Source organism: Gymnogyps californianus, chromosome 2 (assembly GCF_018139145.2).
Source record: "Gymnogyps californianus isolate 813 chromosome 2, ASM1813914v2, whole genome shotgun sequence".
Classification (NCBI taxonomy): Eukaryota; Metazoa; Chordata; class Aves; order Accipitriformes; family Cathartidae; genus Gymnogyps; species Gymnogyps californianus.
The window spans coordinates 132,439,064-132,453,118 of NC_059472.1; the positions used below are offsets into that span (position 1 = coordinate 132,439,064).

General features: G+C 37.1%; 1 protein-coding gene across 4 annotated transcripts in view; it reads left to right on the forward strand.

Moving 5' to 3' along the window:
- HYCC1 (hyccin PI4KA lipid kinase complex subunit 1) overlaps positions 1-14,055 on the forward strand; it is a 49,110-nt gene that overhangs the window by 19,098 nt on the left and 15,957 nt on the right. For 3 of the 4 annotated variants that reach the window (XM_050890986.1, XM_050890990.1, XM_050890989.1), the window contains exons 1-7: positions 956-1,118; positions 1,972-2,051; positions 2,954-3,055; positions 8,193-8,372; positions 11,368-11,448; positions 11,865-11,980; positions 12,324-12,419. In XM_050890986.1, the coding sequence (XP_050746943.1) occupies positions 2,001-2,051; positions 2,954-3,055; positions 8,193-8,372; positions 11,368-11,448; positions 11,865-11,980; positions 12,324-12,419 (626 nt within the window). In that variant the 5' untranslated portion in view covers positions 956-1,118; positions 1,972-2,000. Of the gene's footprint in view, positions 1-955; positions 1,119-1,971; positions 2,052-2,953; positions 3,056-8,192; positions 8,373-11,367; positions 11,449-11,864; positions 11,981-12,323; positions 12,420-14,055 lie in introns of those variants that run through there. The other variant, XM_050890987.1, reaches the window with a different exon arrangement.

The window sequence follows — 14,055 nt, forward strand, 5'->3', positions numbered from 1 at the left end:
GATCCCATTGAGATCATAGCCCTGCAACTGCATGCAGACCACTAATTCCTCCTGCTTGGTGGCCATGCTGCCTGTGTGTTGGTGTATGGGCACTTCACAGAGGCACTCAGTCATGCTGATTTGCTAGAAAAGGTATTAGACTTCCTCCATCATGCTGTCCTGCAGGCAGCGCTTTATATATGTGCTTACATTTGAGGTGGGACCCTGGTTAGCTCTGGTTTTTTGTTTACGAGGTATCTCTTGCCTACATCACTCTGTATGCTTTGCTTGCCAACCTGGTCTGCCACTTCCTCGCTTGGCTGTGGGTTGTCATCTACCTCCCCTGATGTTGCTGGTATCCTTCTCATGGAGCTGCCCCAACCCTCTACCTGCCAGGAGAAGCCTTTTAGTGGAGCTGCTCCTGCATTGTACCTGCTAGGTGTCTACAGCTACTGCTGCTGTTTTCTCCAGAAATTAAATCTAGCCCTGTGCGGCTTATAATTCCTTAGCCCTTCCTTGTTCCCCTTTCATCCTCAGAAAGCACTGTTCTTGCATGCTTTGCGCAGACTTGCGTATCTTTCTGGTGCTGTAAGAGGAGATTGCCCTACCTGGCTCCCCATGGTTTCACCTGACCAGGTCATTTATTAAATCATAGTGCTAGTGAAGGGGGGAGGAAATCTCTGGCTGCTTATGCTATTATTCTGTATTAAAATGATTCAAGAAGTTGCTGGACAGCCTGTTCAATTTTATTCCTTTTGCCGTGCATGTCTGAATAGTCATTTCCTCACAACCATGTCCTATGCATTGAAAGATTTTCGTTGCTTTCTCTTTAAGTAAAGCCTTACTTAAGTATTTTTTTTCCCCCTTGCTTTGGAGGGTTACAGTGAGATCTCACTATTATCATGTCTGGTTCTTCTCCCTTTAGGCTTCTTAAAATTCTCTGGATATATTCCACTACAGTCTGGATTTCAGAACAAAATATTTGTATTTGTGTTATACAAGGCAGTTCTTCCATTCCCCTCTTCCTTGCTTGTCATTCATCAGCAAGCCCATACTTGGATATCAGTACTTCATAACTAATGTTAAACTGTCAAAGCAAAGCTTGATGGGATATCTCACATGACTGAACATTTCACCAAGTAAGTGTTAATTTTTTCCACAGATGAGTATTTAATTTTGTTATTATTTGAAATCCATGGTCACAATTTGGATAAGGTAATGTGTATTGTTGAATAGTTTACCTATGCCTAGGGTACCCCCCACAGTATTGCTCTTTTAACAGTTTTGTATCTTAATGATATGTTGCTCTCTGTTTCAGAATAAGCCATTCCAAAGGACAGTTGTTTTTAAGTGTTTTCTCAAAAATTAAGAGAAATCAGAAATGAGTTTCAAAAGCCACTCTGCATCTCTTCTGTTCAAGTCTTAGTGCTGGTGATCTTGCTCTGTCTGAGATTGTGCGGGATGTTGGACAGGGGAGTCCATCTTAGGCTACATGCTGAGGCAGCAGGCTCGTTGTCTTGCAGTTGCCACGGTGGGGGAGGATTGAAAGGTTTTCCATCAGTCTTTATTTCAGTGACCTTTTCCAAGTTAGGAATAGCAGTTGACTAGGAAAAACCTAAACAGTCATTTCTCTTCAGTGAGTCCATACAGTTTTCTCTCAAGTTCTGTAAGCTGAAAAATAAATTGAAATTGAGAAGGTAATATTTTCTGTTTTCAAAATGCCATTTCTGCAAGTCTTTGACTTATTGAGCTTCCCACGCAATACATATTTGGAATTTATTAAACTGCTGTGTGAAGACTCCCATGCCTAATGCTTCCAGCAGCTTGCATAAGTGAGGTAGAATAAAAGTTCAAAGTAATGTCAGTATGTGAAATGTTAACAAGTAAAAGCATGATAAGATTCTTTAAATATTCACAGGGACTTAATTTTCATCATCTGTTTAATGCAGTGACTACATAGTTTTCACAAACTGTGTTTGCCTATTCTTTCAGGCTGAAGGTTTTGGAACGGATGTTGGAAGATGTTAGCTGTGGATACTGGGGTTGTGGAGGAGTGGTTATCAGAGTTCAAGGTAATATACTCTCAGATATTGAGCCAGTAGTGTTTGAATCGCTGCTGGAGCAGTATGCAAGAGTCTTTGTTGCTGTAGAAAATGAAGAAAAATAGTAACCTTGGATTTTGCTGAGATAATGTGATATATGCAAATGTCTTGTTTGAAAGGATTGTTTTCCTTGTCCTCTTTGGGATTACATACAGAGCAGTGAAAATGCATATCACAGATGAATGGTCTTGTTGGTTTGAGTATGGACTAGACTTGACTATAGGTTTTGCTCGTGGTCTGCTTAGATACACTGGGAATGTGTTTTCCTGTCTGTATAAAGGAGTATGATCTCCTTTGAAGGCCTGCAGATAAGAAGTACTGTAAGAGCTATGAATAGTAAGTTTAAATGTACAGCTTCCAAAGGGTTGTTAAAAAAATTAGATTTTTACCCTCCTAAGTATTGGCAGAAAATCTGTTTACTGTTAGAGCTGTTCATGTCCACTGGAGTTTGTGTTCTTTCAGAGTAATACTATATCCTGTAATAATGTTCACTAGCCGTGTACAGTCAGTCTTGAGAAAACTCTTTAAAGTATGGATCTGCAAACTGTTAAGTTTCACAGTACTGAAATTTCACAGTGAAATTTCACTGGAATTGCACCTGTGAAACTCTTGGGTTTTATCTATTCCCATCCACTGTCATTATGTTCTGTATGAAACTGTCTGCCAGAAGACACTGTATTTTATCATTTTGCAGTTTTGTTGTCCTGAAAATGTGGTGATTTCCATAGTAAGGATTTCTTGGTGAAACAAGTTTTACTTTATAGTGAACTCTGATAAATAGTAACTTGTAATCGAAAATGGTTGTTGAAATAGCTGTTATATTTTAATGATAAAAATTGCTTTTTCTAGTAGTTATAATATTTTTATTTCAGACACTGCCAGAAGCATCGATATCCAGCTATGCTACAAACTTGAAAGATAAGAGTGCTTTGATTTCATCTCTTTACAAAGTAATTCAGGAGCCACAGAGTGAAGTGAGTATATCTGATCTCTCATGTAAAATGTTGACATAACACCAGCATAATAAAATAAGACCTTGCTAGTTAATTGTGTTCTGACTACCTGAACTATGGAACTACATGAAGAGTCTCCATCAAAACGTTTGTTCTTAGCAATGACATACTACCATGGAAACAATTCCTAAGTTTTGTAACCTACTGATGTTGTGGTTTAACCCCAGCCAGCAGCTAAGCACTATGCAGCTGCTCCCCCCTCCCCCTTCCCAGTGGGATGGGGAAGAGGATGGGGGGAAAAAAAGTAAAACTCATGGGTTGAGATAAGAACAGTTTAAAGTAAAATAAAATATAATACTAACTAATGATAATAAAAATATAATAATAATAAAAATTGCAATGAAAAGGAATATAACAAAAAAAAGAGAGAAATAAAACCCAAGAGAACACAAGTGATGGGCAATGCAGTTGCTCACCACCTGCTGACTGATGCCTGAGCAAGGATCTGCCCCTCCCGGCCAACTCCCCCCAGTTTATATAGTGAGCATGATGTTCTATGGTATGGAATACCCCTTTGGCTAGTTCAGGTCAGCTGTCCTGGCTGTGCTCCTTCCCAGCTTCTTGTGCACCTGCTTGCTGGCAGAGCATGGGAAACTGAAAAGTCCTTAACTTAGGATACGTGCTACTTAGCAACAACTAAAACATCAGCGTGTTATCAACATTATTCTCACACTAAATCCAAAACGCAGTACTGTACCAGCTACTAAGAAGAAAATTAACTCTATCCCGGCTGAAACCAGGACAACTGATCATAGCAAAGCTTGTAGATCATACTCATGGGCTTCAGGACTTGGGTATAGAATTGAGAAATATGTTAAGGAATTGAGAAGATATTTGAGATTGACAGAATTCTTTCTGTAATTCAGTATCACTTGAATGTGAATCTATAGCTATCAGAAGCTTGTCTATTACAACCCAAGAGAACAATGTTAGATAGGTTTGCAATTCTTTTAAGTTATTGCTTAGATTTTAAGGTTTTTGTTGTTGTTTTAAATACATACAATGTAAACATATGCATTTATACAGTGGATGTGCCCTTGCTGAAATGATGGCAAAAAAGAAAAAAAAACTGGGGGGAAGGGAGCAGGTTTGTTCTGTACCTGTGACAGGAATGGTTCCATATGCCATGACTGCACTTGTTTTAAAGTGTCCAGGTGAGTTCAGACATACTGAGCTGGTTTTAGTTGTCTTGTTAACTGTATTGTCTCACTTTCTACCCTCCAGCAACCCTTTGTGTGTTATTTTAAAATTGCACCAAGTCCTTAATTTCTCTTCTGAAAAGACCCAGCATAAGGAACCTTTCCAAAGTTTGATGCCAGTAGTGGTCAGAGGATAAAATTTTTCAGTATATACATTTTTAGAGAGAATGCTGGTGGAGAAACTCCCAGGTTGTCCAGCAAAGAAGAAATGTAATTTTACTTTGCTGCTCAGAAAGGCATTCTGAGTCATTTCAGCTACTGAGTCAAGCCTGTCTGGTCTTCAGAATGCGTATCAACATGTAAATTAATCTGATGAGTCTCTGTTGATAGCCAAATTGATACTTTCATATGTTCTTTGATTTCTTACTGCTTCTGGCTATCACTAGGTTTGTCAGGGACCTTAGTAGCAGGGTGGTCAAGGCCCTGCAAATTCTGTTCGAAAAGGTTGTTGGGATGATTCTGGGGGCAAGGTATCGAAGATTTGCCTGTTAGTGAGACTTTGAATTGAAATGAAAAGCCAATGCTGACACTGAGTGTGCTACCTTGGGAGAACAGTCCTAAAATCTTTATTTGGACCATTGTCTGAGTACCTGTCACTTTGTGGAAAGGGCTACTTGGAGCTTTCCACATTGTGAAAATACTTATAAACTAGCAGTTAAAAAGACAAGTAACTTCTTTCAGCTGTTACTTGAGATCTATTAGCTGCATTGTGCAATGACAGCTTGCTTTACAGTGTAGGATATGTGCAGTCCTTTCTTCTCAGATGTATGTAATGCAAATGGGAAGGATTAATGTGTGAACACTACAAATACTGCTGAGATTAAAAACAAACAACCCCACCTGTATACCTTTGAATATATGTACTTCTAATATAATAATTGTCTGTACCTTAAAATTGTGGTTAATCTCGTTTTGGGGGGTGGATGTGTTCTTTTTTTAAGCATTTGAAAAGTAACCGTGTATTTGCACCTGTGACTGCATTTTTCTGCTGGTTTGTTTGCTTTTCATATGGGGTTTTTTGGTTTGCTTTTCCAAAAATTTAATAATCAATTTGTGAGATAAATGAACTACTTCTTTGCTGTAGCAAAGAAATATCCAATTCATAGTAGCTTTGTTAGTAAAGACTTTGTTAGTTACTTTTGAGGTTCCTGGGCCACTGATAGGTGAAAAATGTAATTCAATACAAGGAGAATCTTCAGTAGATGTGAAGATTTAAAGGACTTTTAATTGACTCAAGAGTCCAACAGTAAAAAGAAAAATTTCTGTGGTTTGTTTCTTCACAAATTCAAGATTTTTGCTTTCTACGTAAAACACTATTGCTGTCTCTTTAGATAGTAGCCATGCAGGCATTTGCATTAGGAAATAGAAAGTGTTGGGAGTGTCTAACACATTTGGATGCAGCTTAAAAGGAAGAGGGATGAAATTGGTTGAACATTCTTCTGTTACAGCATTAAAAATTGTTTCAGTCCTAGATACCTTTTAGAACTGTTTTATACTAAAAAACAGTATCTTGAAACAGCAACAATCATTAGTGCGTTTTGATATTAGGTTGTAGCATGTGGTGGCATTTTCAGGAAGAAAATCTGGTTTTGTACTGATTATGCATTTAAATGTGCTGATATAAAGCTGTCTCAACTGAGATAACGATGTGAACGTGGATACCTGTCATAGCTATTTATGTGCCTTTTAAAGTTCAAGCACATCATTCTGAACTGATACTTCATTAAAGGAACCATGCAAATTGTGTGAAATATGTAAGGTGAAGATGGAAAGCACTTGTGCTGGTAAAGTTTTCTAGAAGGATCTTTGATAATCTACTCTTAAAACTGATGACTGGTTTAGCTTGGCATGATTTTTTTGCCTTTGCTGTAGACTTTTCACAAATGATTTTTCCAAAGAGAAGCTATACCTGTCAGAAGCTAAAAATTCCTCTGTTTTTTGAATGGATCAGATTGTCCCAAATTACTTCTTAAAAAGAACCAAAACCTGCTAAGATTCTTTGGCTTCAGAAGTAACTTTGGGAGGTAAGAAATGTTGACTCAACTTTCTTTGTAGTCAGGAGGAAAAACTTAGGAAAGCAAGCAGATTTTTTTTCTAGCATGCTCTTCTGGTGGTGGTGCCTCCTTTGCTGCAATAAAGGGAGGAAAATATAGAAGAGTGGGTTTCTTACCTTTTTGAAAGCTTGCTCCATTGAAAGACTGAAGGTGTGACCTAGACAAATAGCAGAACAACTGAGTGTTGTAGTTAGAATAAAACGGAAAACATGATCTGCATGTTACTAGCAGTAAGGTACATATCTATATTCCAGTTTTTAAGGATTTTCAGAAAGGTGTTGAGTAATACTTTGCTTTCTGAACTGAAGTGCGGTGGCAATTCTAATGATTATAGTATCTTTTCTCAGTGCAATCTCTAAAATACTCTAAAATGCATGTCTAGTTTGGATTCCATAATTTTAAGGTTGAAACTTTCAGATTTTGTGCAGGAATACATTTCAGTGAAGGTCTATTACTAGCCTGAACATTCCTGGTTTTGAAATGAATTTAGAGTCTGTTTCTGTGGGTCATGTAGAAGAACTGTTAAGACATTAAATCTTGGAGGCAAGAAACAAGGTCCTTTAGGTATGTTACATTTGAATCCTGTCTTTCAGAGATTTGCAATTGGAGAACGTCACATTTTATGTAATGCTTTTTTTATATACTAGTTGGAGCTGATAAAACAAATTCTAAATAGCTGGAATCTGAGATTTCATTTTGTAAAGTTCGCTAATATAAATGTATCAACTGCCTAGATTCTTTTTCAGGGAGTAGTTTCTTAGGTGATAGGGTTCTCCTACTTGTTATAACTTGCAAATAAACGATTGAGAAGATTTGATTAAAAATCCCCTTTTTCCCTTCCCTACCCCACTTTTTTTTAGAAGAAATCCTATTACAGTTCCAAACTCTTATCAATGGTTTGCTGTGTTTGCTGCCAAAAAAGTATTTTTATTATGTGCTTTTGAGTTTTTGCTTGAGAGTTCAGTGTCCAGTTCAGCTGGCTTTGAAAGTGCCTACTGGTTTTGACAGTATTTTCCACTTGGGTTAGGAAATCTCCTATCTAGGTGACAAAATAAAAATAGAACTTCCATACATTGACACATGATGGTTAACACTATGTTTTGTCCTCTAGCAGAGGTAAGTGGTAGCACAAGAATACGCATTAAATCCAGAAACACAGTGCAAGCTGATTGCTTAATTGTTTAAGTCTTTTTAACTTGTTCTAGCTCAATGTATTACTTCCAGTTCAATGTTTTACTTCCATTTATATCAGTTTAACAAATTTGATTGTAAAATTACTCTTGAGGCTTCCCGTTTCTGTCTCAAAGCTATAAATACATTGAAGTTTCTAGAAGATTTTAATGAGAGTGGAAAAGTGAACTAATTCTACTGTATACTAAGTTATTGTAATACTTTGCATTTGAGTGTTATGCAGCTCTTCACTTTCTGGGTAAAAGCTTCTAGCAATTTGTGTGTACACTGTTGGAGCTCTAGAATAGCAAGACCTTTTGTTCAGGTACTTTTCCTGTATATTAGAGATACTGAGGGCATGGTATGAGGTGTGGTGATAACAAGTATCCTCTATTTATGCCTTTGAGGCTAGAGGAAGTGAGCCAAAAATGAGAGAAAGGAGCGATTGGAATTCTTTCTTCACATGGGGTGGAAGGCTCTGCTTTTGTCATCTGAAAGTATGTTATAAGGGATGAAAAGTGTAAAAGGTGACTTGGGCAGTTATTTTATCAGTCACTCCCTAACAGCTAAAATGTAACATTTATGAGTTTACACTTTTGTCCAAATGATTGATCCACACAAAGCTGCAGTTTCTTGTAATGTTTTATTCATTCACAATTGTAACTTATATTTCAGCTTCTGGAGCCAGTTTGCCATCAGCTCTTTGAGTTCTATCGCAGTGGTGAGGAACAATTGCTACGATTTACGCTGCAGTTTCTACCAGAATTGATGTGGTGCTATCTTGCTGTCTCAGCCAGCAGAGATTTGCAGAGCAGTGGATGCATAGAGGCTCTTCTCCTAGGAGTTTATAACTTGGTTTGTATTCGCATGTAGTTATTCAGACCTAAAAATATTATTGTGCTTTTGGGGGATACTGTAGAGTATTTTACTGGGGAATAATTAACAATTTTGCTTCAGAATTGAAATGAAGTGATTGAGTATCTCAGTTTTGACTCTTCAGATTGGTGTCCTTGTCAGAAATCTGCAACATGAACTTTTATTATTTTATTTTGGTGAATATTTTCTCTGCTTTTTTTGTGGTTCCTGGAAAGTGTTGATGCACTTATGGCTGAAGGAGCCAAAGGAGTCCTCTTAATTTTTTTGTAACTTAATTCTTGGTATGGTAATTAAACTTACATTCTGCTTGAGAGCTTTGAGGCACTACTTTTGAAGTGGTTGCCCATATTTTCTGGGGTATTTTGACTATCTTGGCTAGAAAACACAAAAAATCACTTTCAACAAATTCTTAGTACTCGACTGCTGAACAGATTGCTTAGCTTTGAGAAATTAAAGGTTTCCTTTCATTTTCTAATAACCTTGACTTTTTTTCATATTTTGTATGAAAAGATACTGTTTGTTACTAAATTACTGCTTTGAAGAACAGAATTATGAAGGATCCTTTAAGAGCACCATATTTTAGTTATGCATTTAGTCTTTTTATGGCTATTATAAAAAACTTAGTGGTGTTATGTCCATTGGGTTTCTCTTCAGTGTAATTTGTATGTTCTGGATGTTTCAGGAAGGCTTTTTGGGAAGTGAAACAATGATGAACTTCAAGTCTCCACTTCCCATTCTGAAAATCTGGAGGAGGCAGCTCCCATCCTTCTTCTAAAAATAATATCAAGTGTCTTTACCAAGCAAGTGAAAACATTTTTTCACCCAGCAGTCTACTTAAAAAGACCTGAGCCCTTATCTTCAACTCTTCTTTAGACAGAGTACAGACTTCATGTGCTTTCTGTGTGCTTAGTTGTATCTGAGGAGAAAAACATTCCTAGAAATGATTTGATATAATCTTATGCCTTAAGTCAATTCACTCCTTTATTTCCATGATGAAGTAATCTAAAATGGTTGATGGATGTGGCTATAATCACTTGTCTTTCTCCTAGAAGAGATTACATTTACAGTTAAGCTTGAAACCAGTCCAGTAATGTCTTCTCTTAGCTATGAACAGTTTCTTCCTCAATTAGTAACATAGCCATCCGTCTCCAGCTGCTTGGGGTCATAAGAATTTTACAGCAAGCTTCTGTAGGAAGCTGTAGATCAACCTGATTTTTGGGAACATTCCTCCCCCCCCCCCCCCCCCCCCCCCCCCCCCCCCCCCCCCCCCCCCCCCCCCCCCCCCCCCCCGCCTTTCTGCTTTAAGTCATAATGAAGGCTTATGCTAAAGTAATGCCATGTTACTGATGCTGACTTCATCCCCTCTGATGTCGTATAAAACTTGTAACTTATCAAGATGGTACTGTTTGTCAGTATACAAGGTTGAAAAGGTGGTAGGTGACCTGCTTAGATACTTATTTTCTCTTTAACCAGCTACTTTGTTTTCAAAAGCAAGAGGAAAGATGTAGCCTAATACAAATAGTAATCCTTCTGTAAATATGTACGGTGGTCTCTTGGAACTTGAGGGAATTAACATGCTCAACAGAGTCCTACAGTTCCTTACTGAAGGAAATTGAAAAATTAAGTATTGCTCAGAATAATTTTAAGTTCACTCTGTTGTCAGGGGTATGGAATTATTGTGGCTAAACCCTGAGATCATGAACTACCTTCAGCTTGGAGGCATAGAGTGGTAATGCATACAGTTGATATTTTTGGCTTTCCTGGCTGTAGGTATCAGTTTTTTCTAATACGCTTCAGATCTTGAAATGCACTCCTGAAACTTAATTACAAATCTGATTAAAATGAAGAGTCAAAATATTGATATTTTTAGATTTTTAAAAGTTTGGATGTAGCCAGTTTCTCTTCCATTCTCCTCCCTTATATTGAGGAAACTGTTTTCCACATGGATGCAGAAGCAATATTGAAAATCAAAGTATCAGTGGTTAATGTGGAGAGTGGAGGAGCCGTATAACTCTTCAGACAGAACAGCTCTGTATGCCTTTTTGATACTTCTCAGTCTTCCTTTACCACTTCATATTCTACTTTAAGACATGAGTTTTAATAATTACTATGTGAAGTTAGTCCTTCGGCCTTCCAAGGCATGGGTGTTAGGAGGCACTGAAGCTCCTCTCTAATCTCTACCTTTGGATATGTGAAATCTGCTGCTGAAATTTAGGGGGAGGGGGGAAGTTCTTGTGTGTGGTGTTGGTTATTGGTCAGGTCTGCTGTGGAACTTCTGAAGTTTTTTATTTGAAGTACTTCAGTGCTCTTCTGTGATACATAGGCACATCTTTTTTTGCCTTACCCATTAGTCTTCCACTAACTTACAGGAGTGAGAAGTCTGCCCACATACTGCTATAGTGGTATCCTGCAGGAAAGTAGCTTCTGTAAAGCTTTGCATCCATGCTTCTTTTAACTCTATAAGTATGGAATTATCAAACTTGGGCTTTTGCAATACTATGATGTCTGCCACTGTCAAACCATATGAGGCTGCAATCATTCCAGAGCTATAATATTTCCAAAACAAATTACTTGTAGAGTCATTACTTGATGGGTAAATAGTTTTCAGAACAGAATTATTGAGCATTAACCTTCACAATTAGCAAATAGCGTATAATTAAAAAAAGATAACACTGCTTAAACATACTGAGATTTCCAGTTAGTGTTTTTAAGGTGGACTATGTATGCAAATGCATGTACCCTTTGCAAGTCATTTGAATCGTTTTCAGAAACAAAGCAAATGCACTGTGATAGAAAGCAAGTACAGAGATAATTTCTAGCTTGTAGCTCAGATGGTTATAGTATCCCTATCTGTCCCTATAATAATTTATTGGCTTGCTTTATCCATTCACCTGCACCCAGCATTTAACATTTTTGAATGTTTGTTTGGTTTCAGTAGGAGAGTGTAACCATTGGTATCTTCTGTCTTTTTCAGGAGATAGTTGACAAAGAGGGACATAGCAAAGTTCTGAGTTTCACAATTCCATCTTTGTCCAAACCTTCAGTCTATCATGAAGTAAGTGACATCTCCAACATAAAGTTGTTACTGATTGAGAAAGGCAGTGTACTTTGGGGGCCTGTTTGTTAAGAATAAAAGTGAGAAGTAGTTTTAACATGTTGCTGCATAACATAGGAACATATTTCTCAGTCTTCCGAGTACTACTAACTGGTCTCTGAGACCTCTTCAAGACTGAAGAGTCATAACTCCATAATATCCATGCACCAACTATGTCTCTTTTTTTCTATTCTGAAGGCATATACATTATCTAGTGTAAAATAACTTCTCAAATCTAAGATAGCTAAGCAGTCAGATAACCTTAAGCCTGTTGAAAATTTATGTACAAATATGGTGATGCTGATCGTTGTCTATTTTCACTTGCATTGTAGCAAGACTTCAGGCGGACATGTTTTGAATGACCCTTTTTTCTTTAGCCTTCCAGCATTGGCTCCATGGCTCTCACTGAAGGAGCTTTGTCGCAGCATGGTTTGTCCAGGGTTGTATACAGTGGACCTCATCCTCAGAGGGAGATGTTAACAGCACAGAACAGGTGAAATTGTATAATAGGAACTTGCTTGAGTATCACTAATTAATCTAACTTCTTGTAATTTTTAACATAGTTATAGACTGAAGATGGATAGGTGTATGCTGTGTTTTGTGGTGTTTTTTTTTGTTTTTAAACAAAACGTGTAAATGTAGATGCAGAAAGATTAGCAGCGCATATTACTATGTGAAGAGGAAAAGCTTTACAGAACCAAACTACTCAATTGTCAATTTTATTGAAACGAAATACCAAATCTGTTGAAATAACTGTTGCAAATTTCTGTGTAAACTTGTTTTCTTTTCAAAAAGAAAATTAGTAATGTAATTCTAATGTTTCTTGTAAATCCCAGGTTTGAAGTGCTGACTTTCCTTCTGCTCTGTTACAATGCTGCCTTAAGCTACATGCCTGCAGTTTCTCTTCAGTCATTGTGTCAAATTTGTTCAAGGTAATTTCTGTAGGTTGATTACACTTAAAATGGCATGTTCAACTTTGAAATGCAATCAGTTTGTACTTTTTAAAAAAAAAAAGCTTCAGGTTCCCAAAAGCTGCTTGTAAACTTGACTTTTTTTTTATAAGTGTTTACAGCTGCCTTACTTGCTTTTAAGGTGTCTCTTATATAACTTTGGGTTGAGATCTCAAAATGGGGAAAGCAATGACCTGGCTTATATGCAGTGCTGTTAAGTGGAGAAGTCAAATCAAGGGAACTGTTTTTTCTTAATCAAAGTAGTTGTAGGTGTGTTAACTGTATAAAATCAGAAATGTCTTCTAAAAACTTGGTAAATTTTGCATTGCCAGCTTACTAAATGTATTTGGATGCTGTGCGAGTTGAAACTTTCTTGAAATTATAGTAGCTCTTGAAACTAGAAATACATCCATTCTTACAGATACTTTGGTATTTCCAAAATCTGCTGTTACTTCAAAAAACAAAACAAAAAAACCCCAAAAAATCCACCTCAGCTTTAATTACAGTGTCTATTTTTGATCCATTTCATTTTTCAAAGAGGAAGAACTGGTAGTAAACGTGTCTATCTCTAGATTTTTTTTTTTTGAAAGTGGACTTTGGGTTAAGGAAAAAATTAGAATGCTCTTGTTACCTGGGAAACCCAAGAGAGACCTAGAAGTCAACTACAGCAACTTTTTACCAGTCATAGTTCCCAGGTTCCTCACACAAACAAAACACGGTAATGGATGCCTGTAAGATCCTCTCCTCTTCAGAGGAGGTGAGAGAGCATTGGAGCACTTGGCAATATTTACAAGAGTCTTTACAAGATCTTTGTTAGATATGCTGGTCTAAAATTTAAGGCAGAAAATATTTGGAAGCTAAGGATTGTGGACAGGAGACTGATGTTGCTTATTCTGCTTGATTAGGTTTTGATTGTATTTGGGATAAATAATTTTTAAAAAGCCTGCAAAAAAACCCAAGCAAATTACCAGTAGATGCAAGCAAGTCTTTCTACTTCAAAATGTTGAATGTTTGGATACTGAATTATTTGATACTATACAATTTGACTTTTATCTTAGTTCTTCATTCCCTACTGGTTTTGGCACCCATGTTTCTCTGCTTACTGAAAATCTTGCCCTGACAGCATTTTAGGGATTCAAGGGAATATGTGTCAGGAGACCAGAATATCTTTCAGTATCCTGTTTGGGTGTGATGCTGACAAAATTCTCAGAAGAATCTATAGAATAACTCCTTTAATTGGTTTGAGCAGTGTTGAATTTAGGTTTCTTTTGGAAGATCTGTATGAAAGCAATCTACAATGAATATGCTTTCTTCTAGTAAGTCTAATTCCATTTTTATGATGTTCTGAAGAACCAAAAGCTTCTAGTACTTCTTATTTACAAACATGAACTGTGAATGTGACAATTGCAGCACAAAATATTTTGTGCTGATCTGAAGTGTTTTTAAATCCAGATTTTTTGCATTTGGGCATCTTCAGTTACTAAGTCTCTTTTCATAAGAATATTATCTTACTCTGATGTAAAGCGAAACACTTCTGCTGATGTCATTGTAGCCTTTTTAGAGGAAGCAACTCAGATTAGAGTGGGGCTTTTTAAAACTAATCAATACTGGCATTAAC